General features: G+C 38.1%; 1 protein-coding gene and 1 pseudogene across 2 annotated transcripts in view; one reads left to right on the forward strand and one right to left on the reverse strand.

Annotated features, from left to right (window-relative positions):
- The window catches only part of SERPINI1 (serpin family I member 1), a 72962-nt gene that overhangs the window by 25441 nt on the left and 20735 nt on the right, over positions 1-26786 (reverse strand). For both annotated transcript variants that reach the window (XM_060639146.2, XM_060639144.2), the window contains exons 2-3: positions 1508-1774; positions 247-477 (exon numbers count right to left, since the gene is read on the reverse strand). In XM_060639146.2, coding sequence (XP_060495129.1) covers positions 247-477; positions 1508-1757 — 481 coding nt within the window. In that variant the 5' untranslated portion in view covers positions 1758-1774. The remainder of the gene's footprint in view (positions 1-246; positions 478-1507; positions 1775-26786) is intronic.
- On the forward strand, positions 10032-10183 carry LOC132684506 (U2 spliceosomal RNA; annotated as a pseudogene).

Raw genomic sequence — 26786 nt, forward strand, 5'->3', positions numbered from 1 at the left:
CAGATTTCAGACTGATATATCAATAGTGCCAAAATTCTTTACATGCCAAAAGATTTAAGTTCTTTCATAAATGCTTATTCATATGTAATGCTTCTAAAAAGACTATAATCTATACGAAATAATTATCAGATACTCAACTAAATGCTATCTTTCAAAAATTCAAATGGAGTGAGGGGCAAGTAATTTCAGAAGTAAAAGAGAGTTAAAACTAAACTATTACAGAAAGAAAGGAACCAAATGACATACTATTTGTGTTATTCTCCACCCACTTATTGATATGGTTGGCCACAGCTATATTTTGACTGAAGTCCACATGATTTACTTCTGCATGAAAATACTTTTTCAGCATTTGCAAAAATTCCTCATTGACATGAAATCCATTTTGCACGAAGAGGGAATTGGCAATTTTCATCACATACTGGCTCTCTTTAGCAGTTACCATGTTAGAAAAATCCTTCAAGAAGGAAAATTCGTCACCTGAAAAATGACAAAGGATAAGTTTATTAGTGGAACAAACACAGTGAACGATCACGGGGAGTGGAGAAGCACTGAAACACAGCAAGGGAGATTGATGGAACTTGGAGCCCAAGGGAAGAGCACTAACTTGTTCCCTACACAGACATGATTAGGAGGCTCCGGTATTTGTGCTACTTCCGGATTTTCAAATTAACTTTTAGTATTATCAACTGGCATTAGTTTTCATTTTCAGTGATACCTTGGCAGAATCTATAGATTTTTTTGGGTTGTTTCCTTTCAAAGTACTTAGGTTTATTTTCATTACATTGGTCTTCGTTTTATAATTATCAGGAAAAAGGATTAAGTTTAATTACCTGGTTTAAAAATTAAAATAGTCCTTGAAATTTTACTTTCACTAGACTTTTTTTTACCTAATAACGAGAAAAATCTATTCGAAATTATTGAGTTCTTAACTTTTTAATGAGTCAGTTCTCATGTATATTAAAAACATTAAAATAAAAATCATACATCCTGTCAAAGTGATTTCAAAACACCTTTTGGCTAAAAACTTTCCCCAATACATAACATTTTCATAACAATAAAACATTTCAAGGAATTCTCGATGCTCCTTTAAAAATGAAGACACAATTGGTTTCAAGCAAAAATTTCTGATATTCTTAGAGAATGATGTTGCTTTTCTTTATAGCAGTTCTCATAGTTATAAATTTTCACTTATTCAGGTGATAATTAATACACGTCTCTCCCTCTGGACTGGAAACTCATTAAGAATCATGTGTGCTTTTATTTATCACAATGAGGCTTACTGAAATAATACTAATAAAATATACAATTTCCTTAGATTAACTCAGCTAAAGATGGAGCCAGGAATTAATACTTTTCTTGGGTTTCCTAATGGTTCTCCTAGCCATACCGTCTCGTGACATCACTTTCTCACATCATGTAAATACTGCAGCCTGAAGCATAAGACAGCATAACTGAGTTGACAGTTAAAGTCAAACCACCTTGAAAATGTAAACCTAAGCACACTCACCATCTTTCAGGCTGTCATATCCCATCGAATGACGGATTTCTTTCAGGGTAGACCCTTGGGCCCCAAGTTCCATCATTCCCATAGCGAAGGTAACACTCAATGGAGAGAAAAGAATATTTTCATCTTCCCCAGTGGCTCGAAGATGGTTATACATATTCACTGACAACTCGGCAATGGTTTCATCAGGGAAAGTGGCCCCTAAAGCCAAACTTTGCAGAACCAGCAAAGACAAAAGTCCAAGGAAAGCCATGATGGGAGAGTTCAAACCTGAAAAACAGTAGTTTATGTATTAATCATTAATTATCTCTGAGAAATGGAGTGAAAGGTAAAATAAGTAATAATTATTTCTTGGCAAAGCTATAAAGCAAACCAGGTTTTTAAATGTACACAGTATTAATATCTCATAACAAAACCCCCTTAAAGGATATGCTGGAAGATACTATTTTTAAAAAGGCAATTCATAGTCAAGTGAATAAATAATATTGCTAAATTCTGAGGATTTTCTAGGAACAAGGTATTTCCTGGTCCCCACTGTGTACAAGAGTGTATACAGATGCATATATAACGAGTTATTATAGACCATGTTTGATGAGGCTGATTTATCAATTTTTCCTATCTTCACCATATATATTTTGGTCATGATTTTGAAACAGTTTACTCTAGCTTACACTAAACTACACAGGTCCAGAAAAAAAATAATGAAAACCAAAAGATATGTACAAGGTTTAAGATGAACTAGTGAAGTCAGGTATTTGAAAATAACGCTTTACCCATTTACTACAATTTATAAAATTAATGCACCATGCAACTGGGTTGTCAACCGGCAGGAAAAGATCAGACACACACCTGCCACGGGCCCCAGTTTGTTCAGCTCAGGCTGCAGAGCCCACAGGAAGTGGTAACCCAGAGAAAAAGCAGGGTCAGCACATCCTTATGCACTCTCCCTTTGTACATTGGCTTCTATGAGGCGGCTGTGCCCAGTGACAATCTCGGGGCAGAGGAGCCTTCTACAATACTGTCCTTTTGTACTCAGGTTGATATTACCATTTCAACTTATACAAACTGATGCTTCTATTTAAATGAGTATTTGTAAATATGAGGCTTCTCTGGTTCTTGAACCATATTCTCTCTGGAAGAGAGAGTGTCAGTGCCCAGACAGCTCTAGATAATATTTCTGCCCCTTGGCACTCCAGTATTCCAGCAGCCCTGTCTCCCCACAAACAGCACACACTGGGAACAGAATTTCCTCCTTCCTTGTGTTCTCCCGCTTTGTCACTGCAGGCATCTAAAAGCCGAACTGCCTACTCGGACAATCAAGTAGCTTCCTTGTTCACGATCTTAAAAAAAAAAAAATCACTAAAACAACATGTAAAGTGATACTGAGCAAACACATTTAGAAAATTGTGTTTCAGTTCGCATGGAGCATTAACAGTCCCCGTTACTCAGTTAACAGATGCACCCACATTCACCTAAGACTGGTGTGCTTCTGCCAAGCTTCCGAGTCACAACGACCTCATCCCTCCTGCAGTGTTTGAATTCCAACTTCAGAGAACTGCCTACTTAGTTTGTAAGTCCTTCACGTTTCAGGGCTCAGTTTTAGGTATCAGTTTTTTGTCTGAGAAATCCCGAGCACTGCCGCCACCCCTCCACTTTTGTGTGAAGGTTTAGATCACTCTCCTTTGCTTAGGAAGGTAAGGTTCAGCCTGTATGTAAATATGGACTCTCAAAACCCACACTGTGGGAGAGCTGCCCGTGGGAGATCAAGTGCACTGCTGTATAACAGTGGCCAGGGGTGCCTGTGGTGCAGGGACTGAAGCCAGGGGCAGAGAACGCAGCTCCCCTGCTAGCCTACGAACTTGGGCCATCAACGGCAGGCTGCTGTGGCATCCTTTCTTCCTTCTGTACTCTAGGGAACTCAAAGAAAAGGTGGAAGTAGAATAGGGGAGCTTGAAGCTCTAGATTTGGATGGAAATTTAGCAGGTACCTCTCTTAGTTGAAAGAGACCTTAAGACATATATGGTATTTAATACGTGGGAGGTATTACCATTCAGTAGAACTTGGAAATATAAATCAGACTCAAAGGTCTGCTCTTAAACCTAACACTATACTGCTGTCTGATATACCCTGCAAAGACCCAAACCTGGGCCTCATTACTCTTATTGAATGTTATCAAGTATAAGGCCAAGAAGTTGAAGTCACTATACGGTAGTGGTATCTGTCATCCAATAGCACAGCTATTTTGAAAGCATTGCATTTAACATGAGTATCAAATTTTAGGTTAATAAACATTTTTCCTTCATATAAAACAAAACCAACCTATTGCCAACCAACAAGCATTCCAGCAAACAAGGCCACGTCTATTATGTTCATAAGCATCTTTATTTCCAAGTGAATGTACCATGAGATAAATAAGCTAACACATGATATATGATCTTTGGCAAATCACATGCCTTCTCTCAGTCTTAGCTTCCTCTTTCATGAAATTAAGATGCCAATCCCTACTTCACACTATTATTGAAGAAATAAATGAGATAGTGTGTGTTTGAAGCACTCATTTTAAGCTACAGGTTATATTAATAATAGCATTATCATTAGAGAATATGTTTCCTAGGTTTGTATATTTGCTAAGTCAAGGAAGAGGCTTTAGAGCCAAAATGAGTATTTTATCATTCCTCCTCGCCCATCCAATGCAGCACAATTAGCCATTCATTCAGCCAAGATCAAAAGAGCACCATGAAGTTACCAAAATTTATAAGCACAGGATCTTGTCCTCAAGGAATTCCCATCATTGTACAAAAGCATATAATCAGTTATAGTCCTTACCTTTTTAATAAAAGAGATTCTTTTAAGAATCAGGAGAAGGGTAAATAACCTCTTCAGAAAATGCACGCCTGTGGATAACAGAACATTATTTTCACTGACCAGGATACTCACTGGCCTCAGGAACCCCTGGTCTACATGGCAGATGGGCCAGATGCAGAAAGAAGCAGTGTTTGGTGGACCTGTGGCTCTGCGGTGTATCCTTATGGGGGGAAAGAGATGTCAAAACCACTAATGTATCTCTAGGCTTCTGGAGGTGTCCTGGAAAGAACAGCCATATGTCTGTGAGAGAGGGCTCTTCCCAGGGCAGTGAGCGGCAGCCACTGATTTACATGTGGCTTAAATCAGGAAACGCTTTAGTAAATATTTAAAGAACTCTGTTCTGAAAACACACATTTTATCTATAGTTAAGTGATCTTTCCTTCTTTTAAAGGCAAAATTTCCAGGGTGCAAGAAAAATGACTTCTGTTAGTCTTTCTGATCCTACTTACCCTACCCCTGGTCACTGGCCCTTTCCTGTCTGGTGCCTCTGAACTACTCCTTCTGAGGATTTTTTTTTTTTTTTTTTTTTCTGGGGAGAAGGGAAGATTTTCTTCCCTTCTTCTACCTTCTCAGTGGGGAGTGTTCTCCATGGATCTATTCTTGGCTCTCTTCTCTTCCGTGTAACATTCTTCTCCTGTCTGCTGGTGAACTTCTCTCAAAGCAAAGATATTTCAACCATTATCCCTATTCATATTATTCCCAAGTAAGTAAAAGTCTAGCCCTGGCTTTATTTTTATTCTTAATTTCTGATGTGCATTGCAAATTATCTTGGGATTGTTTTAGCCTTTGACTCTGGCAGGCACTTCTAATTCAAGGTGGCTCAAACAGGACTCTGTCTTATCAACCAAAACCGTTCTTTTCTTTTCTTTCTTTCTTTCTTCCTTCCTTTTTTTAATTTTTTAAAAAATTTTTAATGTTTATTTACTTTTGAGAGAGAGATAGAGCATGAACTGAGGAGGGGCAGAGATAGAGAGAGGGAGACACAGAATCTGAAGCAGGCTCCAGGCCCCGAGCTGTCAGCACAGAGCCCAGTGCAGGTCAAACCCAAGAACCATGAGATCATACCTGAGCCAAAGTCGGCCGCTTAACCAACTGAGTCACCCAGGTCCCTTTCTTTCTTTCTTTCTTTCTTTCTTCCTTCCTTCCTTCCTTCCTTCCTTCCTTCCTCCCTCCCTCCCTCTCTCTCTCTCTCTCCCTCCCTCTCTTTCTTTCTTTCTTTCTTTCTTTCTTTCTTTCTTTCTTTCACATCAAAGTCTTTGACTCCTTTCAATATCCCTTTTCCTTATGTTCAATGAGCTGTCAATACTTACTCCATACTGCATTCCCGACACTTCTATCCATTATCCCATAACCATTCCCATGGCCATGGTGGCAGTTCCTCTTAATGCATTCTCAAGGACCCACCATTTTCAGCCATTCTCTGAAGTCTAGGTTACTGCCCTCTTTAATCCAACGTATGCATTGCCTCCAGATGAATTGTTTTGATTGTACCATTACGAACAGGTATACTTACAAAATCCTACAAAATCTTATGCTCTTCCTCACGCCCATTAGAGTAAAGCCCAAAATCTTTAGTCTCACTGTAGTGTGATCCAACATGTTTCTACCCACTATTCCCCTTTCAGGGATCCTGCAATTCTTGCCAGACTCCCTTTTGCAATACATATCCCAGAATTTCTCCCTCCTGTTGCTGGCTTGTGTAGTTCTTTCTGGAACTACTTCAACCTGGTTCCATATGTTCATATCCTAACCACTCCTCAAGGTTCTGCTCTACTTCCATTTCCTTCATGAACACCCTCCTGATTCTTCAGTTACAACAACAATTTCCCCCTCCTCTGAAATGTTGGCACATTTCGTCTCCACCTCTCCAATAGCACATACCACTGCTTCCTTCCATTACAGATAATTCTGTACACGAGCCATCTCTTTTCCTGGGTTTTCTGAAGGCACAGATGTCAGTGCATTCATCTTTGTATATCTTAAAAGAATCAGAATAAGCACTTCATGATTGACACATAGTAGGTACCAAATATTTGTTGAACTAACATAGCTTGAGATGTAAAGGCTCACAAATGCTGCACGAGACGGAAAAGCAGGAGTAGCTGCTGCTTCTAAATTCTCAAAGCTAATTTAATCTTAGTCCACAGGTAGTAGCTCATTTCCATTTTTTATTCCCTTTGATAAAGTGTTTCCTTATTGAGTTGGAGACGGTCTTTCCAGACTGACAAAGTGGCACTGTCACCCATGCTGGCATAATGCAATGGCTGGACACGGGATGCATTAACAAACAAGCGCACCACCTTGAAAAATCACCAAAGGTGCTACCCAAATGTTACTGTATTAACATTAGTCTACAAAATGCCGGGGCCCCACCATTAATCATAATAATCAACACATTCTAAAACGAATTACTCTTACATGGAGCATTACTTCATAGATTCATTATTTTCAAGCTACTGAATAAAATGCCTTTACATAAAAACAAGGGGCTGCAGTGCCGGAATAGTAGTTGATTGTGCCGTTGCTAGAAAAGGCAGAAGTAGTTGAGCTATGAATAAATTACCATTAACTCTTGCATCTCTCCTTTATGGTACTAGTGGCCGGATAGGTTGTGGCCCGTGCATGTGTGCATTTTGCTTTAGAAAACACTGCGTTCGAACAGGTCAGGGAATTAAATCTTATAATTGAGGGATGAGTGATCACAGAGCTGAAAGCTAGCACAGTAAGAAAGACTTAAAAAAAATCTTTCTTAGTAGTTAATGGTATTTATAGAAAGATGGATTATTCATAAATACAACTTGTTGCCTTTTTTGGATAACCCAATTATTTGAAATAAAAAAAATGATTTCATAATTGCGAACTGAGAAAAACTGAAAGTATTCTTTAGATGGTGAAAAGAATTGCTGAGGAAGATCCTTTCTCCAACAAAAAAACAGCCACAGAAAATAACTAAGGAAGGGGTACCTGGGTGGCTCAGTTGGTTAAGTGTCCGACTTAGGCTTAGGTCATGATTTCACGGTTTGTGGGTTTGAGCCCCACATTGGCTCTGTGCTGACAGCTCAGAGCCTGGAGCCTGCTTCAGACCCTGTGTCTTCCTCTCTCTGATCCTCCCCCACTCACACTCTATCTCTCTCTCTCCAAAATAAACATTTAAAAAAAAGGAAGAAGATAGAAAGAAAGGAAGGAAGGAAGAAAAGAACTAAGGAAAAAATATCTAAACCAAAGAACACTATCTTGAAGCACTCTGACCTATTAATTCTCATATTTTTGCATGTAGTTATTTTTTAAATGTTTTTATTTATTTCTTTTGAGAGAGAGAGAGAGAGAGAGCAAGCATGAGCAGGGGAGGGGCAGAGAGAGAGAGGGAGAGAGAGAATCCCAAGCAGGCTCCATGCCCAGAGTTGGCGCTGGATGTGTGGAGATTGATCCTACAACCATGAGATCATGACCTGAGCAGAAATCAAGAGTAGGATGCTTAACCAATGAGCCATCCGGGCACCCCACATGTAGTTATATTACACTGGGATAGGCGCAAAACAGTTTTATAAAAATAATGCCTCTTACAATCACATAAAAGAATGAATGTATCAGTCACATATAAGAATAAATATTTCATCATGAAAAGAAGACCGTTCTTCAAAGTGGCTATGTTTGAATTCATGGTTTCACTAATTTTTTTTTCTTTTCTCCCCCCTCCCACCATCCCCCCCGGCAGGGTTAGCACTGGGTGTTTGGAAACCACTGCTCTAAGTTTGGTTAGTTCTAGTTCACTTGGTGGAATTTGGAACGGAAATTTGGAATTGTTCTCTGATTCACTAAAAGAAAGGGCTGACCTAGATCAGCAGCAATGAAGTTGGAAAATTTGTCAAAGAATTTGTCACACACAAAAAAAGGAGTCATTACCTTGTGAAACAATCCATATTTTACCAACCTATAATTTAGCAAATTTCCTCAACTGTAATATGCGTAATGTTCGTCTCCACCCCCGATGTTAACTCTTCTGAAATTAGAATAAATCTTATAATCAATGTCCAAGGAAACCAGCCAGTCCTCAGATGCAAAGCTGTGCCACTGTGGTCATTTCCTGCCTAAGTGTCATCGCCTGAGTAAGTGTAAACTTTCAGCTACTTTTTTATCCTTGTTTTCTCAGTCGACTTGTTTTCTTTGGTGGTGCCTCCCACAGTTGAGTTTTTGCTTAAACTTGGAGGCAGAATTATCTTCAATAGCACTGTACTGTATGGCAGAAAAGGAGCCACGGAGGCAGAGAACAGAGAAGAGGATGTAGGTTTACTATAAGTGATGCAAGCATTTACCACTCGAGAAATGAACTGGCTGATTTTCTTGTGAAACAGCAGCCAAACGTTTTACAAAGGATTCACGAATATAAGACCCATGTAAGTGCAAGTGGATATATCTCTTGTCCTCGGGATATGTACAAAAGAACGGTCTGTCGGATGCCAAGCAGCACAATTAGAGGCAGAAGAATGTGCCAAATCTCTCAATATAAATCATAGTGTTTTCAAAGCCAGGAAAGGTGAATGACACATGCATACTTTGTGGAGGACTGTTGCTCAAGTGCTAGGCTGTCAATAGCTTCCTGATAACTTTCAAATTAGTTGTATAGATGTGTGGAGGGGTGTGGGGTCGACTAGTCAAATAATCAAAAGGAAATGGAGAGAACACACCAGCAATTTTTGAAATGCCTTAAGATTATATTTTCAATCACAAAGGTCTACAAGTTTTGATCAGAAAATGCATTATGAAGAGTATCATGTCATGTGCCTCATAAATGATGGCCAGAAGTGATTCAGAACAATGAAAAGAAGGCTCTGACTGAAAAATCTTGCTTATTAAGGGCATAATATGCTAGGGTATAAATAAACATACTTCATTGTGCTATTTTTAAAAAAGAACTGTATAATTTTCTCCTTAAAATGTTCTTTCTCCCAAGAAAGATGTTATTAAAGATGTATTTTAAAACCAAGAGATCAGAACCAAGGAAATAAAGGAATGCAGGAGGTTTAATTCTTTAATCACAACATTTATGAAATTATGATCCTTCCATCTTTTTCTTTCTTTTGCTTCTCACCCCAGCTATCTAGCCCACTGTGATTCTTTCCATACTCTCTTACATTTTGCCAAAAAAAAAAAAAAAAATCACATCTTTATGTTTTTTCCTGTTCTACTGAATCAAGAAAAAGGAAAGCTTATCAAGTATCTCAGAAATAAGGAGAAAATGGCCAGGTAAAATCAAAGCGGCAGAACTATGGAGAGAGTAAGCTACAGATACATAATTTACCAGAAAAAATTATGAAAGACTAGAAAATGGACCAACATGATTACTGGATGTCTTCAGTGAAAAACTATGAATTATCTAGAACATACCTTCCAGGGTATCTGACTATGAGTTTGGAACCCTTCATCTTCTTTGAACAATGTTACAGCTCTCTAAGATAAAGATAATTGATAGGGATGCAAATAATTCTTATCTATAAAAAATACTTAGTGTACATGTATGATTGAATGCAATTGATTATTGCCCTGTGGATATTGACTAGTTTTGTATCTACTATGCAAATGTGTTTCAGTATTCCTCATGAGTTTATATATTCATCTGCCTTTTGGATTCTCTAATGAATTGGTTATAATAGCCTCCTGAGTCATCGCTTCTCGGCCTTTTGGCTAAGATCAAGTGTAGTATCTGTTCTTATCAGTTTAATAGCTTCCTGAGTCTCTCATTAGTTAATGAGCTACAGAAAATCTTTGATATTTTTTCATTTTACATTTGTTTGCGAGTCAAGATTATAACCCTTAAAAAATAATGATAATTTTACTAATTTTAAAAATCCTTGCAGTTGGAAATTTTTCTTTCCAAAAATATTTATTTTCATGGGATACTCCAACAATCAAAGTGGGAAGGAACTGGAACATTAGTCTTTTATTATTGAATATTCCATAATTATTGGTTGAATTAGTACTGTATCAGTGGTACCCCAGAATGATTTAGTAGAACTCTGTGGCTTGGAATTACTGATCACATAGCAGCTGGCACTGAGTGGCTGTGCAATAGGCCTAAAGTTCTTGGGTATTTTGCATGCATCCAAATAGAAGGTTAGGCCTGGAAGAGTCTATGGTGGCCTGCTCATTTAGGGACTAACTAACCCTGGAAATGTTGAGAAACAACCAAGGGAAAATGTGCTAAAACTCCCCAGAATTTGTAAAGTGCTTTGGTATATATAAACATATTAAGTCTGAATTCCTCAGCATCAGGAGGAGGCTAACTGGAATGAAGATGAACTGTGACTTAGAAGATTTCCTTTCCTTAAAGAAGATGTGGTATATACATATATATTGGAGTATTACGTGGCAATCAAAAAGAATGAAATCTTGCCATTTGCAACTATGTGGATGGAACTGGAGGGTATTATGTTAAGTGAAATTGGTCAGTCAAAGACAAATATCATATGACTTTATTTATGCATATGAGGAATTTAAGATACAAAACAGATGAAAATAAGGGAAGGGAAGCAAAAATAATATAAAAATAGGGAGGGGTCAAAACATAAGAGACTCTTAAATATAGAGAACAAATTGAGGGTTGCTGGAGGGGTTGTGGGAGGGGGGATGGGCTAAATGGGTAAGGGACATTAAGGAATCTATTCCTGAAATCATTGTTGCACCATGTACTAACTAACTTGGATGTAAATTAAAAAATAAATAAATTAAAACAAAACAAAACAAAAGAAAAAGAAAAAGAAAAAGTGTCCACACAAAAACTTCAAAAATAAATAAATAAATAGCGAGCAGATATTTTGAGGAAAAAAAAAAAATTCCTTTCTTTGTGGATGCCCAAGGCTTCCAAAGAGTTTTGGAGTTTTTTGGTGCCAAACATCCTCTAACTAGTAGGAGGTAAGGGTTATAAACTTTCAAGAACATTTCACAACAAAGATAACCTCTTGGGAAACTGTTTAGCTCCATAAATCAATGATGAATAAATGAGACTCTGGTCACATATTTTCCCATGTTAGGCCATAAGAAATTTCTAAAATCCAAAAACCAAAATACTCAATTACTCTGTGTCCTTCAGAAAGTTAGAAAAATGCAGTCCAGCAGAACTTTCTGCAATGACATAAATGTTACATATGTGTACTTGTTCAATGAGGTAGCCATTTGCTACCTGTGGCTATTGGGTACTTGTAGTGTGGCCAATACAACTGAAAACCAAGTATTTTAATTTTAATTAATTTCAATAGCCACATATGGCTAGTGGGTATCATATTTGACATCGCAGAGCTAGAGGTAGGCCAAATAGATTTACTCTTCATAACATTGGTTCTTGACCAAATAGCCTATAACACAAGCACTTAAAACAAACACAGAAAAATTAGTAGAATGAACTCCAAAAACCATGTCTCCTTACATAAGATATTTTGTTTATAAACATACTCCTTTTCTTCAAGAGATCTCAATCAATAAAGAGGCTCCATTGAGAATTCCAAAGGCTTTTGATTAAAGTGGGTGACTACTGGGAAAAGTAAAGTCAATGCCAACAAGCACCAGTGAGCTGGCAGATCCCAGCCCTCCTGGAAATGTGACTTGGGCTTTCCATAAAGTGGTAATGAATAATTCTGTTTGGCACAAGCAGGGAGACTTTGTCCTTGCCAGTGAATGACTTCCTTTGGAATATTGTCAGGAGAGCTAGACAAGTGACACACAAGCCCTAAGGCAAGATTCAGGCAGTCGTTTCAGAGAGATGGGTTAAAACGTCATCATCAATCAAGGTCATATGTGGCTCAAGGCCATTTTGAAACTAAGCCAGGCATTAATGGTCTTAGCTTACCCATTAATACTTTAAGAAATCCCTACTGATTGCTCTCCCCCAGCCTATGGGCTTAGCTGTTTAAAAGACTGCAGAATGTTCCTGCTGGAAACACCTTGACCAGACAGACCCTCATTTTATAGGTGAGGAAATGGAGTCATTTGTACTGAACAACTTCTTACATACAAAGGATGTTTAATGAGCTATGAGAGAGGCTAAAAAACATACAAATTTGAAATGTGAATGCAATCTCTAGAATTCAACTCACTCATTCATTCAGTCAGTGGTTCAAAAAATACTTATTCTTGATAACTGCATGCCAGGTCCTGTGCAAAATGCTAGGGATACAGAAGATAACAGGAAGATACAAAATATATGCTTTTGTGGTATTTCCCTTCATGTATTAGGTATACATTCTTTAAAGAGATCTCCAGCTTTTAATTCAGAGCTTTGAAAATATTGGATTTTCTAATTCCCGATATGAAAATGTTGCTTGTGTAATAAAGTTTTTACAAGCGGGCTATGCCCCTGAAAATCTGCAAATACTCAGCTGTAAGGGTGCTTCTCAATTGTTTTGCTAATGGAGGGAGTATGAGCCCCACTCACCCTCCAATCATTCACTAATGCTTGAGTGTATCCTGAAGGGCTGGGAAATGAGGTAAAACATCCAGAGAAATTATGTCAAGAAAAAATTGTCACAGAAAGACTTTCAGAGTGTTTAAAGCCAGTTTTAAACTGGTCTGGATAATGCACAGTCAGAACTATAAATACAGTATGGTAATGTGATGACACCCTAATAGAGGACAGTAGTTAGGGCTGTTAGCCACACCCACCACAGTATCCCAGATACAAGGTATTTACATTTGTATTTATACCAAATTATATTTGGGTTATATTTAGCGTTCCTGTCTTGTCTTTCTTTTACACATTCTCTGTCTCTCCCCTTTATTTTACTATTTTAGCTTGAAGAGCCCTCACAGCTGGTGTTGGGTTTCACCTTTGGCTTTTACCTCTTGCCTTATTTCATAAGAGCATGTGTGAGGGTTTGAGGACATCCCTAAATTCTTCTGAGGTGAAATGCTGTTGAGACCACACAAAGCTGTTTTCTTATCTTAGCTAATAAGTATAATATTCTCAAGACCCGAGTGCTCTGGTAGTAAAATGGCATAAGCTCATGGGTTTCTGACACCGAGATGATTGGAGTAGGATATTAATATTAGGTTGAATTTTGTGAATTTGCCATTTTTATAAGTCAAAGTGGTCAAATAATGGCAGCTTCATATGTTTCAACCTACTATCTAGTGAGAATTTGCTGTGCCGCAGGCTGAAGGTTAGAACTTTCATTTGCTGTTTCACTACTTTTTATTTCATGAAGTTATTTCAGTATTTTGAAAAGTCACAATATCGCACACTTTTAAAATGCATACTAGTTGAAAAGCTGGAAAATATTTATTATAATTTTTCTCTTAGAATTCTTTCACCTTGTGTTAGAAATGCTAGCAACTGACACAAACACCAACCTAAATTAGGTGACTCTTTCTTGCAAAGAAAAAACAAACAAACAAAAAATACTTGTGGCTTACTTACTGTACCCTGGGGAAATTAAGTTACAGGCATTGTTTTCTAGACAGTCTTTTGCAGGACTACAGAGCATGGGGAAAATGAAAGTGAGAAAGAATGTGTCAAAAACTAATTTTACTGCTTTGTTTTTTAATACTCCTATAAACTAAAAAACAAAATTACTCTGATATTGATGAATGTATTAATGCTGCCTGAAAATATCCACCTGTTAACTCTATTTATAAACCTGCCACACACACTGTGTGTGGGGGATTTCTAAAAGAAAGTTTGGTTTCCTCTTCCTGTTCATCACTGTCAGTGTCTGAAAAAGCAACTTGTAATTTTTGTTGCCTGGGCCAACAAGGGAAACATTAAGTAGATATAAAAAGGCTCCATGAAAGTATTCTGGTTACATCTCCCTGTAAATTTCAGAACCACATTTACAATATAGTAATAGCTGTAGGAAGTGTGTAGAAAGATGATTAAGGAAATCAGCCAATGTTAATGTTGAATAGGCAAAAAAAAAAAAAAAAAAAAAAGATAAGCAAATGAGAGAGAGAGGAGAAGAAGAAGTTTGGGGTGACAGTGTACTTCTCCTCCACAAAGCAGAGTTTAAAGCAATCTAAATAAAAATCAACCCTTATCATTTTCAGAGATCTGGAGAGGCATGGATTTAATTGCTTTCTTCTGCATCTTCTAAGTTTCACGGTTCTCACTGACTGGAAATGGTCCTTTTTATCAAACTCCTTCCTTATAGAGCAGCTCAAGGCTTTCCCCATGGTTGGGCAGGTCAAATGGGAGGGATATTTTATGGATCTTATATTGGTCACCAGTGCCCACTGCCCTGGCACACCGTGAGAGCGTGTTGCTCTCCTCAGTCAACCACTGAAAGAAAGATCGCACAAGAGTCATGGTGAAATGCAGGCAGGGATGTCTACTTTTCATTTTCCTAACTAGGGAGCTGCTTCTTACATATCCTAAACATTATTGAAAGTTAAAGCTAGTTGTGTCAGAGAAATTTCAGAGAATATTTTTAGGACTGCAAGATATGTGTCAGGGTCTATCTTGCAGACAACTTGCCTATACATAAATTAGAATAGAATGAAATTGTTCTCTTAAGTTAACTTTTTAAAAAATACACACAGATAATTGGCCCTGCAGAGAATGACTGAATGATGGGCATCAGGTTGGTTTGAGCCTCACAGATTTTACAGTGGAATAGATCTACAGATCTATATTTTAAATATACAGTTACGGTCCCAGTAAGAAAAACAATGAGAGTCAAAGCTCAACTTGAGTTAAGCTCAAGAGAGTCTACTCAGATAGGAGGGATATGCTGTCATATTTTCTCATTTCTAGTGTTGCTTGAGTCTACATGTGAGTGTCTGGGATCTTGAAGGCTAGGGAATTGTTAATACACTTAAAGAATATGAGAGGAATATCTCAGTTTCAAATTAAAAGAGAAATTCTTCCTATAAAACAGATCATCTGACATCAGTTTTCTCCCCAGAGACCAATTACTTCATGGAATTCTAGAGCTGAAATAATAATGTAATGGGCTAGTCATCTATGCATAATAAACAAATCATGGCTAATCCTCATAATAAGCTGGAAGGTGACCCCATTTTACAGATTAAAAAGCTCAAATTCAGTGAGTTTAAGATATTTTACCATGTTCACATGGCTTACTAAGGAGTGAAAAGGGGATCTGAGCTTTCATCTGAAGGCTTCACATCTCATGCTATTTTTACTGTGCCACGCTGCCCCAGGTGGATAGGACTTAGAGGTCACTTGGTCCACTTCTCATATTGAATGCAGGAATTCCACAAAACCAACTCTGCTTAAATTCCTTGTGTGTGTGTCAGCTTTGTGTTTGTGTATGTATGGGTGTGGAGGGGGGAGGAGGGACCTCTGAGTTTTTGATTGGACTCCATGCTAGCAAGGTATCTTGTAGTTTAGATGAAATCTCACCGCCTTTAACATATAGATCCTATGTTTGCCTATAATGCTACAACAGGCTTTAAGTAAAAAATGTATTAATTAGGGTCTTACCCTGCTATAGAGTACATTATAATACTTTAACTTTTTTAACTAGAGAAAGTTAAATTGGTAAAACCTTCACAGACAACAAAATTCGAAAGTTATGAAAAGGGTTATAGTGAAGATCTTCTATCTCCTATCCCCTCGTTTGCCAATTTCTTTTGGTGGAACCAACCAATGTCATCATCCAGAGATTCTTATATATGTACAGTATATACATTTCATCTTTTGTTATAGAAGTAATAACATAATACTCATCATATACACAGTGGTGTGCAACCTCATTTTTTCATTTAGCAACACATTTTGGAAACTATTTGCTATCATTACATAAAAGGCTTCCTCGTTTTTTTGTTTTGTTTTTTAGCAGCTTCACAGCATTTTACTGTATGGATTGCCATAAAATACTTAATTAGTCTCCTACCAATGGGAATTTAGATTATTGTAATCTTTTGCTATTACAAATAATGAGATAATGAGTAATTTCAGAAATATATCATTTCACAGGTGTGCAATGATCTCTGCAGGGTAAATTCCTCGAAGTGAAGCTGCTAGGTCAAAAAACACAAGTACTTGTAATTTTGATAAATATTGCCTACTGACCCTACATTGAAATTACACCATTAAAAGCCCTAGAAAGAAATAAGGAAGAACCTATACAGAAGAAAAATTGAAATATTGCTAAAAACTAGACACAAAAAAGACTAGAATGTTTCATCTATGTAATCTTCCTAAAATAAGGACAGATGAACATGTTGGATGACACCATAGGGGCACAGTCAACAAGATCCAGGTGGTAGGAAACTCCACAGGACAACTTCAGTTTCAACAAATAAAATGCAGGAATAAAGGCCAGTGAGAGTTGGGGAGGCAGGAAGCCAGTGGCTTCAAAGAGTCTCAAGAGACATAGCCACAGGTTGCTATGCCTGACCTTTATTTGGATGCTGGGTGAAACAAGCAAACTTTAAAAATCACGTATGGTATTATGAGACAATGTGGGAAATGACTAGGATCAATGGAAATGGACATCTTCTCCATAGATAGGAATATTCAATACCATAAAGATTTCAGTTCTCCCTACACTACTGTATGCATTTAGTGTAATTTCAGTAAAAATAGCAACCTTTAAAAATTAGACAAGCCATTCTAAAATTCACATAGAAAAAACTAAGCAAGAATAGCAAAAGAAAAAAAATTCTGGGGGAAAAATAATACCGATGAAATACTAAAATGCATTTAAAAACTGTAATAATTAGAAGAGGGTGGTGAGAAATATAATTTGGTATATGATAAAACTTGGCATGTCCAATCGGTGGGGTAGGAGATTATTGAGTACATGCTAAGAACAGAATATCCATATATTAAAAAATAAAGAAGATGAGTACTTTGTACTTTAAATTAAAATAAATTTCAGATGGGTCAAACTTTAAAAGTGAAAATTGAAGCTTTAAAATTCCAGGGAGAAATCCTGGGAACATAGAAATGACCCAGGAGCCATTAAAGAAATGATTAATATGACTATAGGGAAAATTAAAAAATCTGTACAGCAAAAACCACAGAGTGAAGTCAAAGGGAAGTGACAAACTGAAAAATCTTAAATTACAGATAAAAAGATAATTTTCCTACCTTATACAAGACTTCTATAAATCTAGAAAATCAACAAAAATCCTATAGAAAATTAGGCAAAGGACATGAATAGATCTTTCACTAAAATGATACTTAAAAAGTTCTTAACCACATAATAATATGGTCAAACTTTTTGATAATTATTAAAACTACACTGAGGTACCATAAGTTACATATCAGAATGATGAAAGTAATATTAAGGCCTAAATTCTTAGTTATTTAAGAATGACTCTAAGGCCATCTGACTTGTAGAAAAAAAATGACTGGGGCAAAAAAGCAATAACGTCTTAGAAGTTATAGAACATTCCTGTAATCTTTAGGCTTGTGTTATGGTTCTAACTTATGCAAAGGTCACAACATCAGATGATCTCTCTAATCCAGAATGTAATGGAAAAACTAGAACAAATAAAATCTTTAAGTTTTAAAAAATAGTCAAAAATAAAAATCCATAAAGATACACATTTTGTTTTGTTTTTAAATTTTTTTTTTAACGTTTATTTATTTTTGAGACAGAGAGAGACAGAGCATGAACGGGGGAGGGTCAGAGAGAGAGGGAGACACAGAATCTGAAACAGGCTCCAGGCTCTGAGCAGTCAGCACAGAGCCCAACGCGGGGCTTGAACCCACATACTGCCAGATCGTGACCTGAGCCAAAGTCGGACGCCCAACCGACTGAGCCACCCAGGCGCCCCAAGATACACATTTTGTATTAAAACTTGTACACTTGACTCAGAGGGGCATACCGTGGACCCTACTTCAGAATATTTACTTTTATTTTATATACAGTCCCAACATAAATTTTTGTTTTCATTTGGTTTCCCATCTTTAGCAATTACAAGAAAGAAAAAAAAAAAAAAAAAAAGAGGGAGAGAGAAAGGTTGCTGGAGACAGGCATACTGACTTTAGGAAGAAGCCACAAAAAACGTTGGTCTACAGCAAATGAAAAACTATGTAGATCTGATATAAAGACTTAAAGCCTAGGACGACTTACTATAGGCGCATTTCCTATGAGAATCATGGTATTACTGCAGCATCCAGTGTTAGATATTCATGAGGATGCCCTTCAGCCGTCTCAAAAATAATTCTTACTCTGCTCAGGACATATGGAAGGATGCATATAATATATGTTAGATAAACTACCCATAAGCCATTGGAAACAAAATATTGGGATATTTACCAAGATATGTTTCATTTGTCTAGAAAACTCAATTGTGCAAATTCCTCCTTGGACACAACTAAGTGTGATCACTCTAGTTTAAAAGACAAATAATAAATTGTCACTGGTATGCTTTTGTGCTTTTGTTTTTTACCCACAAGTCAGCTTTTCCAAGCTTCCATAATTCTGAATTGAATAATACCTAACTTACCTTGTAATTACTTAAGGAATAGTTTTGTGGGTTTATGACCTTACTGCAGAACATGTCATATTTCAAAATTACTTGCCTTAATGTAATTATGTTAATGAAGTGAGATTATGTTCATATTTGAATCTGCATGGCTTCATAATGGCAGCAGTCGGCATCATCTGCTGACAGCTCTCCTCAGTGTCTGAGGCAGGGAGGCTCTCTGGTCAATTTTCTTTTTGGTTGTGGTTTTCTTTGATGTTCTTCACTTTTTAGCAATGAACACGGGTGGCATTTTAAAACTCAATTTTTTGACGATGAAGTTACTAGGCAACAAAAGGTGTCCTCAGAGGGGTGAGTTACTTTAAGATTGAGAATCTAGTATGATTAGATAGTGTGTGTGTAGCCTCTAAGGATCATTAATATCATTAATGTGAGGCAAAAGTCCCAGACTAAATGGCTTCTTGGGAAGTGTAATTTATTCAGAATGACATGACTTTAAAATGTTTTTATAACCCAATATTTAAAAAAAGGATAATTAAACTATTTCTCTAAATCAGCACTTCTCAGTGTGTGGTCCGGGGACTTCTACCATCATAATTTCCTAGGACATGATGAAAACACAGGGTAGGGGCCACATCACCAACCACTTGAATCAGAAATTCTAGACCCGGGCCCTAGTATTTTTAAGAGATCTGTCAGGGGATTGTTTGATGTACTCAAGGGTAGATACCAACTAGGATATACCTGTAGGTAGGACTGAGGTAAAAACAATGCAATGGTGGTGTGAGAGAACAGGGGAGGAGGAAATAGTGAGTGCTAATTAAAACGAGGCACTTCACAAACCAGCTCATTTATTCCTTTACAGTGTGGTGGGCTGTGATGGTTACATTTGTTTCTAGGATGATGGCTGAATGTTGACCTGTTCCCCAGATTGTAAGCTCGATGAGGACACAATCACATCTGTCTCGCTCAGGACTATCTGGGCCTAGAGCATGGCTTGGCCTGTCTGACCTCCATATATGCTGAATGAATGATTTACGTATATTATCTGCATTCACGGATGAACAAATTGAAACTTGGAGAGGGTAGGTAGCCTAAGACCACCCAGTTGGTAGTGAGCAGAGACTCAGGGCTGGTACCAGAGCCCAGGCTGCTTTCCCTAGACAGCCCGCCTTGTCATAAGGCATTCGTAAATATCCTGGGCATGGGGGGGTGGGGGGAACCACTCAGCAAAAGGGAGTAAGAGAGAGAGAGGGTGACAAGGAGTATTGCAGTTTGAAGGAAAAAGATTAGGCAGGTTTCCCTGAGTAGGTGATTTCTGGACATGGGCTTTAAGGAAGAGCCATGCCCCTGATAACTGGAGTCCGAGGCCAGGGATTATTAGCAAGAGCCTGAAGAAGGAGTGTGTCTTTAGTTCCAAGATCAGCCAACCCCGACGGAATAGAGAGAGCGAAGCGGAGAGTGGGTGAAAGTCTAATCAGAGTGGGGAGGAATGCAAAAAGACAGCCCCTTTGAAGAACAGAGAAATCTGGCAGTAGCTGGATGGAGACCACAGTCGGGAGAGGGTCTTCTTTGTTTGCTTGTTTGAGGTACCAAACAGGACGCTTGTCTCCTAGTAGCCATGCACTGAGAGAAGGGGGATTGATGATTCAGGAGAGGGCATTTCAGGAGTTAGGTATTGTGAGGAGAGAGGATGAGAACCTGTGCACAGGAAGGGGGTGGCCTTACATAGAAGCACCAGATAAATCATCTGTAGATACAGGAGAAAAGGCAAAGTACGTGGGTACAGATGCTTTCAGGTGTGGAGCTTTGGTAGCAGGAGACTTTGAATTTTTTTTTTTTTTAAGTTTATTTACTTAGAGAGACAGAGAGAGAGAGAGAGAGCACATGAGAGAGAAAGAGGGGGAATGCAGAGAGAGAGAGGGAGAGAGAATCCCAAGCAGATGCTACAATGTCAGCACAGAGCCTGACACAGGATGAGATCCCACAAACCGTGAGTTCAAGACCCGCACAGAGATCAAGAGTGAGATGCATAACGGACTGAGCCACCCAGGTGCTCAGACTGTGAAAGTTTTTTTAATGGGTTCCCTTTTCTCCACGAAATAGGATGCAAGGTCATTAGCTAAGAACAAGCCAGGAAGCAGGTGCCAGAGAACCTGCCTTCAGTACATTTTTCACTGCATTTACTCGTGTGTAAGCACTGTACTTGGTAGATCTGCTTAAACATATGGAAATATCTTACGCACATACTCTTGCCAAAGCAGTGTTACTCATCTTTGGTTAGAATTAGCTTGGAAAGTAAACCGTGCAAGTAATGAATTTTGAAAAATAAATTAATACAGATTGAAAACCTTCTTCTCTGCTCCCACTTGTACTGTAAATTTATTCTCTCAAAATTATTTCGTGTTCTGAATGTCATTGAGGAATTTAGTAGATTGCTGAGCTGCACCCCAGAAGTGGGTTTCCAACCGTAATTTAATTGGAAGGGTTGTAACTAACTTTCACCATATGGGACTGCCAGATGTAATCAATGCAATATAAGTTTGAAGAAAACATTATTGAGTGTGTCTAAGCACATTTTATAAGCAATGAAAGCTATCATTTATGCAACAGAAATCACTCTAATGTCTTATGAAATTAGGGCATCAGTAGAATGCATAACTGTTAGAGGGTTAATGTAGATCAAGTAATTTTGGCTGAAAGCACACTATTTTAAAGACAAACATAAGTCGGATAATACAGGTACTACTCACCACTCCTCCAATCTACCAAGTCAACTAATTTATAAGGCTAGCATGGCCTAAAATTTTTATACTAATACAAATGATGATACAGGTGGAAGCTGATTCAGCTGGGAACTTAATTTCTTTTTTTTTTTAATGGAGAATCTGGGCAAATTCCTCCCCATTAAGTAGAGGCCCACAAAGATTTTAATCTGGGGCCAAGATATGGTTTAACAAACTGAAAGTGCCACCACTGAACTTGTAGCTTATTATTTGGACTCTTCAAGACTTAAAGGTGTTGCAACCCTTGGGGCACCTGGGCGGCTGAGTTGGTTGAGCGTCTGACTTTGGCTCAGGTCATGATCTCATGTTCGTTGAGTTTGATCCCCAGGCAGGGCTCTCTGCTGTCAGCACACAACCTCCTCCAGACCCTCCCTGCCCCTCCCTGCCTTTCTCCCTGCCCCTCCCTGGCTTTCATTCTCTCTCTCAAAAATGAAATAAACATTAAAAGAAAAAAAAAGGTGTTGCAACTCAGTGGCTAATCGTGCAATGAATAAACTTATAACAAAACTGTGATCCCAAAAGTCTATTGTTCGCATATCTGAAGGCAGGCTTAGAACAAAAATATCACACCTGAGTAAACCATTTAGGCAGCATTGTTTTCTCCCCCTCCAGGTTAGGCTGAAGAGGGCTCTTGCACAACCAAAGAGTTCATCTGCACTAATTGTGTATCAGGAGTAACTATTGTACTAGCATTAAATCTTGCTCAAATACAGATACGTGTATCCCATATGCTACCAAAACAATGGCATTCCAAAGCTAAGGATTCAAGACTACCCACATTCAGAGAATAATCATCTGGTCTTATTCTCCCTGGACTTGGCCACTGTTATTTGCAGAATTGTTATGAATAAAACTTAAGAGTTAACACCTTAAATCATCCTGATGTTGAACTCGTCCCCTGCACAGGCTGATAAAAACACATGTGTGAAACCAACAAAGGAAAGGCAAATTCAGATCCTTTGAACTGTGTAATCTTTGGTCAGATTAGATAAATTCAGAAGAGATGTTCCATTTCAATAATCCATAGATTTTAAGCAGATTAAGGATTATGAAGTAGTCAAGATCACACCTGAGCATATAAGCGTACACACACATACACGTGTGCACACGCACACACACACCACACCTGCACTATTTGGAGCAAGGCTACCAGAACTGAAGAATCTCCTGCTGCCAGCTTATGAATTTGAGCTGAGGCAGTATGTTCAACCCAGGGGCACAGTGTGGGAGGATTGGAGGCTGGCTTCTTCTCTGGCCGGTTGCCTTCCACCGCCCTGGTGCCAGGACAAGTTGTGATGAGTTCCGAAGCCAGGTTGGAGCATCTTCTCTTGACTTCAGTTATCTAGCTGGTGGCTGGCCCTTCTCCTACCAGAACCATTATGACTTTAGTAAGATATGATTGATGGCACCACAAAGAGGAAATGATGAGGCTAGCCAGCTGGACCACAGAGATATTCGGGCAGCAAGATTAATTTAAGCTTGCCAGTTGAAGCAGGATGTAAGTAGATTCTAAAACAATTCCCAGAGCACAGTTAATACGAAGAAAATAAAGTTTACTTTTTAACAGTCTGTAAGTGGCCTTTCACTGGTGGATGTGCACTGAATGTTTGCAGAAAAGTAATAAACAGGACCTCAAGGATGCTGGACTTCAAGGCCAATTCTGTTGTCCTTGCTGCGATCTTTGGCGGCTGAGTTACTACCGTTCCTGCTTAGAATGCTATTCCTAGCCCTTTTCACCTGGTTAACTTCCATTTCTCTTTCATAACTCACTGCAATGAAGTCAGCCCCCAAAAGTTATTTACACATTTGTATGTATGGTTCTCAGTGCAGTGTTTTGACTGGAAGATTCTAAACAAATGTTTGTCGAATGAAAGACGGTAATAGAGAAATAGCTACATTTATGGAATATGAATAAAAAGAAACTGGATGGAGCGTGAGAAGACTTGAACTTGAGTTCTAATTCCACCACTCACTAAGCAGCAAATCTTCTACTCTCGATGTTTCCAAGTGTATTAAGTGGGAATACTAATGCCTTCTCCATCTTCTTTGTTAAGCAGTTATGAGAACAAAGGGGCTATAGTGAGAAAAACCGGATCTAACAGAACACCTGGCTCCATAATGGGTAGCCTTGGGCAAATCACTGAAATGGGTGGCATGTATTTCCTATGTCAAGTGTGGATCAAAAAACTTCCCTATCTTAGGCTTCTTTTATAAAGGGACATTCAAATACCAGAAAGTGTTGTGGCCTTTTTAAAATTTATTTTTTAATGTATTTTTTTAAATGTTTACTCATTTTTCAGAGACAGAGAGAGAGCACAAGCAGGGGAGAAGCAGAGAGAGAGGGAGACACAGAATATGAAGCAGGCTCCAGGCTCTGAGCTGTCAGTCAGCACAGAGCCTGATATGGGGCTCAAACTCACTGACCGTGAGATCATGACCTGAGCTGAAGTCGGACTCTTAGCTGACTGAGACATCCAAATGCCTCTTTAAAATTTATGTTTAAAAATATTTTTTAATTTTGAAATAATTTTAGACTTACCAAAGACATTGGAAAAAAAAGAGTTCCCATGTACCCTTTACCTACTTTCCCCGGATGTTACCATCTTACTTATAACTGATGCACGATCACCAAAACCAGGACAATAACTTTGATATGTTACTTTTAGCTGATGTATAGACCTTATTCCAACTTTTTCCCAATTATTCCACTAATCTTCCCAGTCCTGGATTCTATCCAGGGTTTCACACTGCATTTAGCTGTCATGTCTCCTTTGTCTCCTTCAGTTTTTTCAAACGTATCTTATGGGTAGATATAGTAAGACTGCAAATATCCTATTTCTCATCATGTTTTTGGCCACTAATTTTAATATCCACCGATTATCCTTATCTGCTACAATTAACACAGTGTTTGCCAAATGGTGGTTTTTCTACTTCCATTATTCTTTGTACATTCATTCCTTAATAGGAATTCTACTGCAAGAAAGAGCTATCCCTTTTCTCTCATTTACTTATTTATCCAAATTATTTATTTGTATCAGTATGGATCCATAGGTATTTATTTTACTCCATGGGTTATACAGTCCATTACTATCAGTACTGATTTGCTTTCCAAATTGTCCTAGATGTGCTATGGCCTTTTTTGATGGTTCAACTCACACAAATCAATGCCTTGCCGAAAATCAATCTACCCCAAGAAACGCCTGTTTGGAGATGTGGCATATGAGAAAAAATTAAAATGTATAGCTGTAAAAAAATGTCTGGAGTATCAAGGACACAGTGACCCAGACACCAGCAGTTCCAAAAATGAAGACAAAAGACCTATAAGGATATAGAAGTTCAGGGTACTGAATACCCTTTACATTTATACTCTGGCTGGAGATTTACCCATCTGGCAATTGGTAAGGGTGTTTAGGGACATTTATATCCCTCATTCATCTGAATATACAGAGGCTGGAAAGAAGTATTACTTAGGAGTGTCTGGGTGGTTCAGTCGGTTAGGCATCTGACTCGGTTTCAGCTCAGGTCACGATCTCATGGTTTCATGAGTTGAAGCCCTGCATCGGGCTCCGTGCTGACAGTGCAGAGCCTGCTTGGGATTCTCTCCCTCCTCTCTCTCTGCCCCTCCCAACTCATGCTGTCTCTCTCTCAAAAATAAATAAACTTAAAAAAATTTAATTAAAAGTTCAATAGCTATATCTTATGGTGTGTGTGTGTGTGTGTGTGTGTGTGAGAGAGAGAGAGAGAGAGAGAGAGATTGATTATAATCTATTTAGACTACTCTAATGAGAACTTTTTGAAAACAGCTAAAGCCAACCTTGAGTATGATTTATATAACATAAATCGCTGTGCAACAGACAGGTGAATGTTCATAAAATCAATTACTAATTCATCACACAGACTTATACTTTGAATGTTTAATATGTTCCTAACACTATGCAAACACCATGGATATAAGCAACAATTAAATACTGTCTTCAGTGACCTTGAGTTCAGTGGAACTGAGGTCCTTTCAAAAAGCTGAAATGTTCCAGGTGGTCATAGAAAAAGCTTTTGGCTTCATTAGTAAAATGGGAGGGTTGGTCTTTGATCTTTAAGATTCTTTTCAGCATTAAATTCATTTGATACTGTGATTCACTAACTTGATTATTTAAAAATTGCGGTTTAATGTGCCTTTCTCTCAAAATATCCTAATCAGTAATAGATGCACTTTTCTATTTAATAAATCCTTTGTAGCTGTTTAAATACTTACTGAATCTCACAGAGCTGATCCCCTATGGGTGGAAAACCTCATTTACATACAGTCCCCGACTCTATTTTTCACACACAGGCTTAGATTTGTGACATAATGAAGAGTCAGCGGAGACTCAGAATACATTATTTTTAAAGTCAGAGGCAGACAGTTAGTTGCATATTGTGGTTACTTAGTTTTCTTCTTTTGATTAATGGAAATCAAATAGCTAATCTAAATAATTATAGTGGAAGGCTAGAAATTGCTTCCATGGCTATGACTGCCATATTAATTTGGGGCATTTGCTTATCTATCTCTTCCCAAATCAGAAAGACGCCTTATCTTATGACTGATGACCAGATACACTTATTTCTATGTTTAATTTAAAAAACATTAGAGGGGCATCTGGGTGGCTCAGTTGGTTAAGCATCCGACTTTGGCTCAGGTCATTGATCTCACAGTTCATGGGTTCAAGCCCCACATCGGACTCTGTGCTGACAGCTCAGAGCCTGGAGACTGCTTTGGATTCTGTGCCTTTCTCGCTGCCTCTCCCCTGCTCAGGCTCTGTCTCTCACTCTCATAAAAATAAATAAACATGAAAAAAAATTTCAAAAAACAGCAACACCTACTTCCTTTAATAGCTAATAATAATAGCTGGTACTATAATCTCAGAGGTTACAGAACAGAAAAGTAAAAAAACAGATAAAGACCAAGATATTTTCTAAAAAGTCACTTATGCCATCTCAAATTCACATTTTGTATTTACAATTTCAAATATGAACAGTGATATTGATGTGCATTGTACAAGGTTCCAGTGCTAACCACAGGCTTCTCATAGTCCCTCTCTGCCAACATCTTAAACTAAAATAACAGCTCTTTCTACAAAGCATAGCAATATCACAACAAGCGCATTTGAAGGAATCTAAGGCTGTCATCTAATTTTTTTAAAACAAGAACTTATGTTCACATGTAAATTGATTTTAAAATATTGAATCTACCAGAGTCCTTGGTT

The sequence above is a fragment of the Panthera onca genome, chromosome C2 (genome assembly GCF_046562875.1).
Source record: "Panthera onca isolate mPanOnc1 chromosome C2, mPanOnc1 haplotype 2, whole genome shotgun sequence".
NCBI classification, from domain to species: Eukaryota; Metazoa; Chordata; class Mammalia; order Carnivora; family Felidae; genus Panthera; species Panthera onca.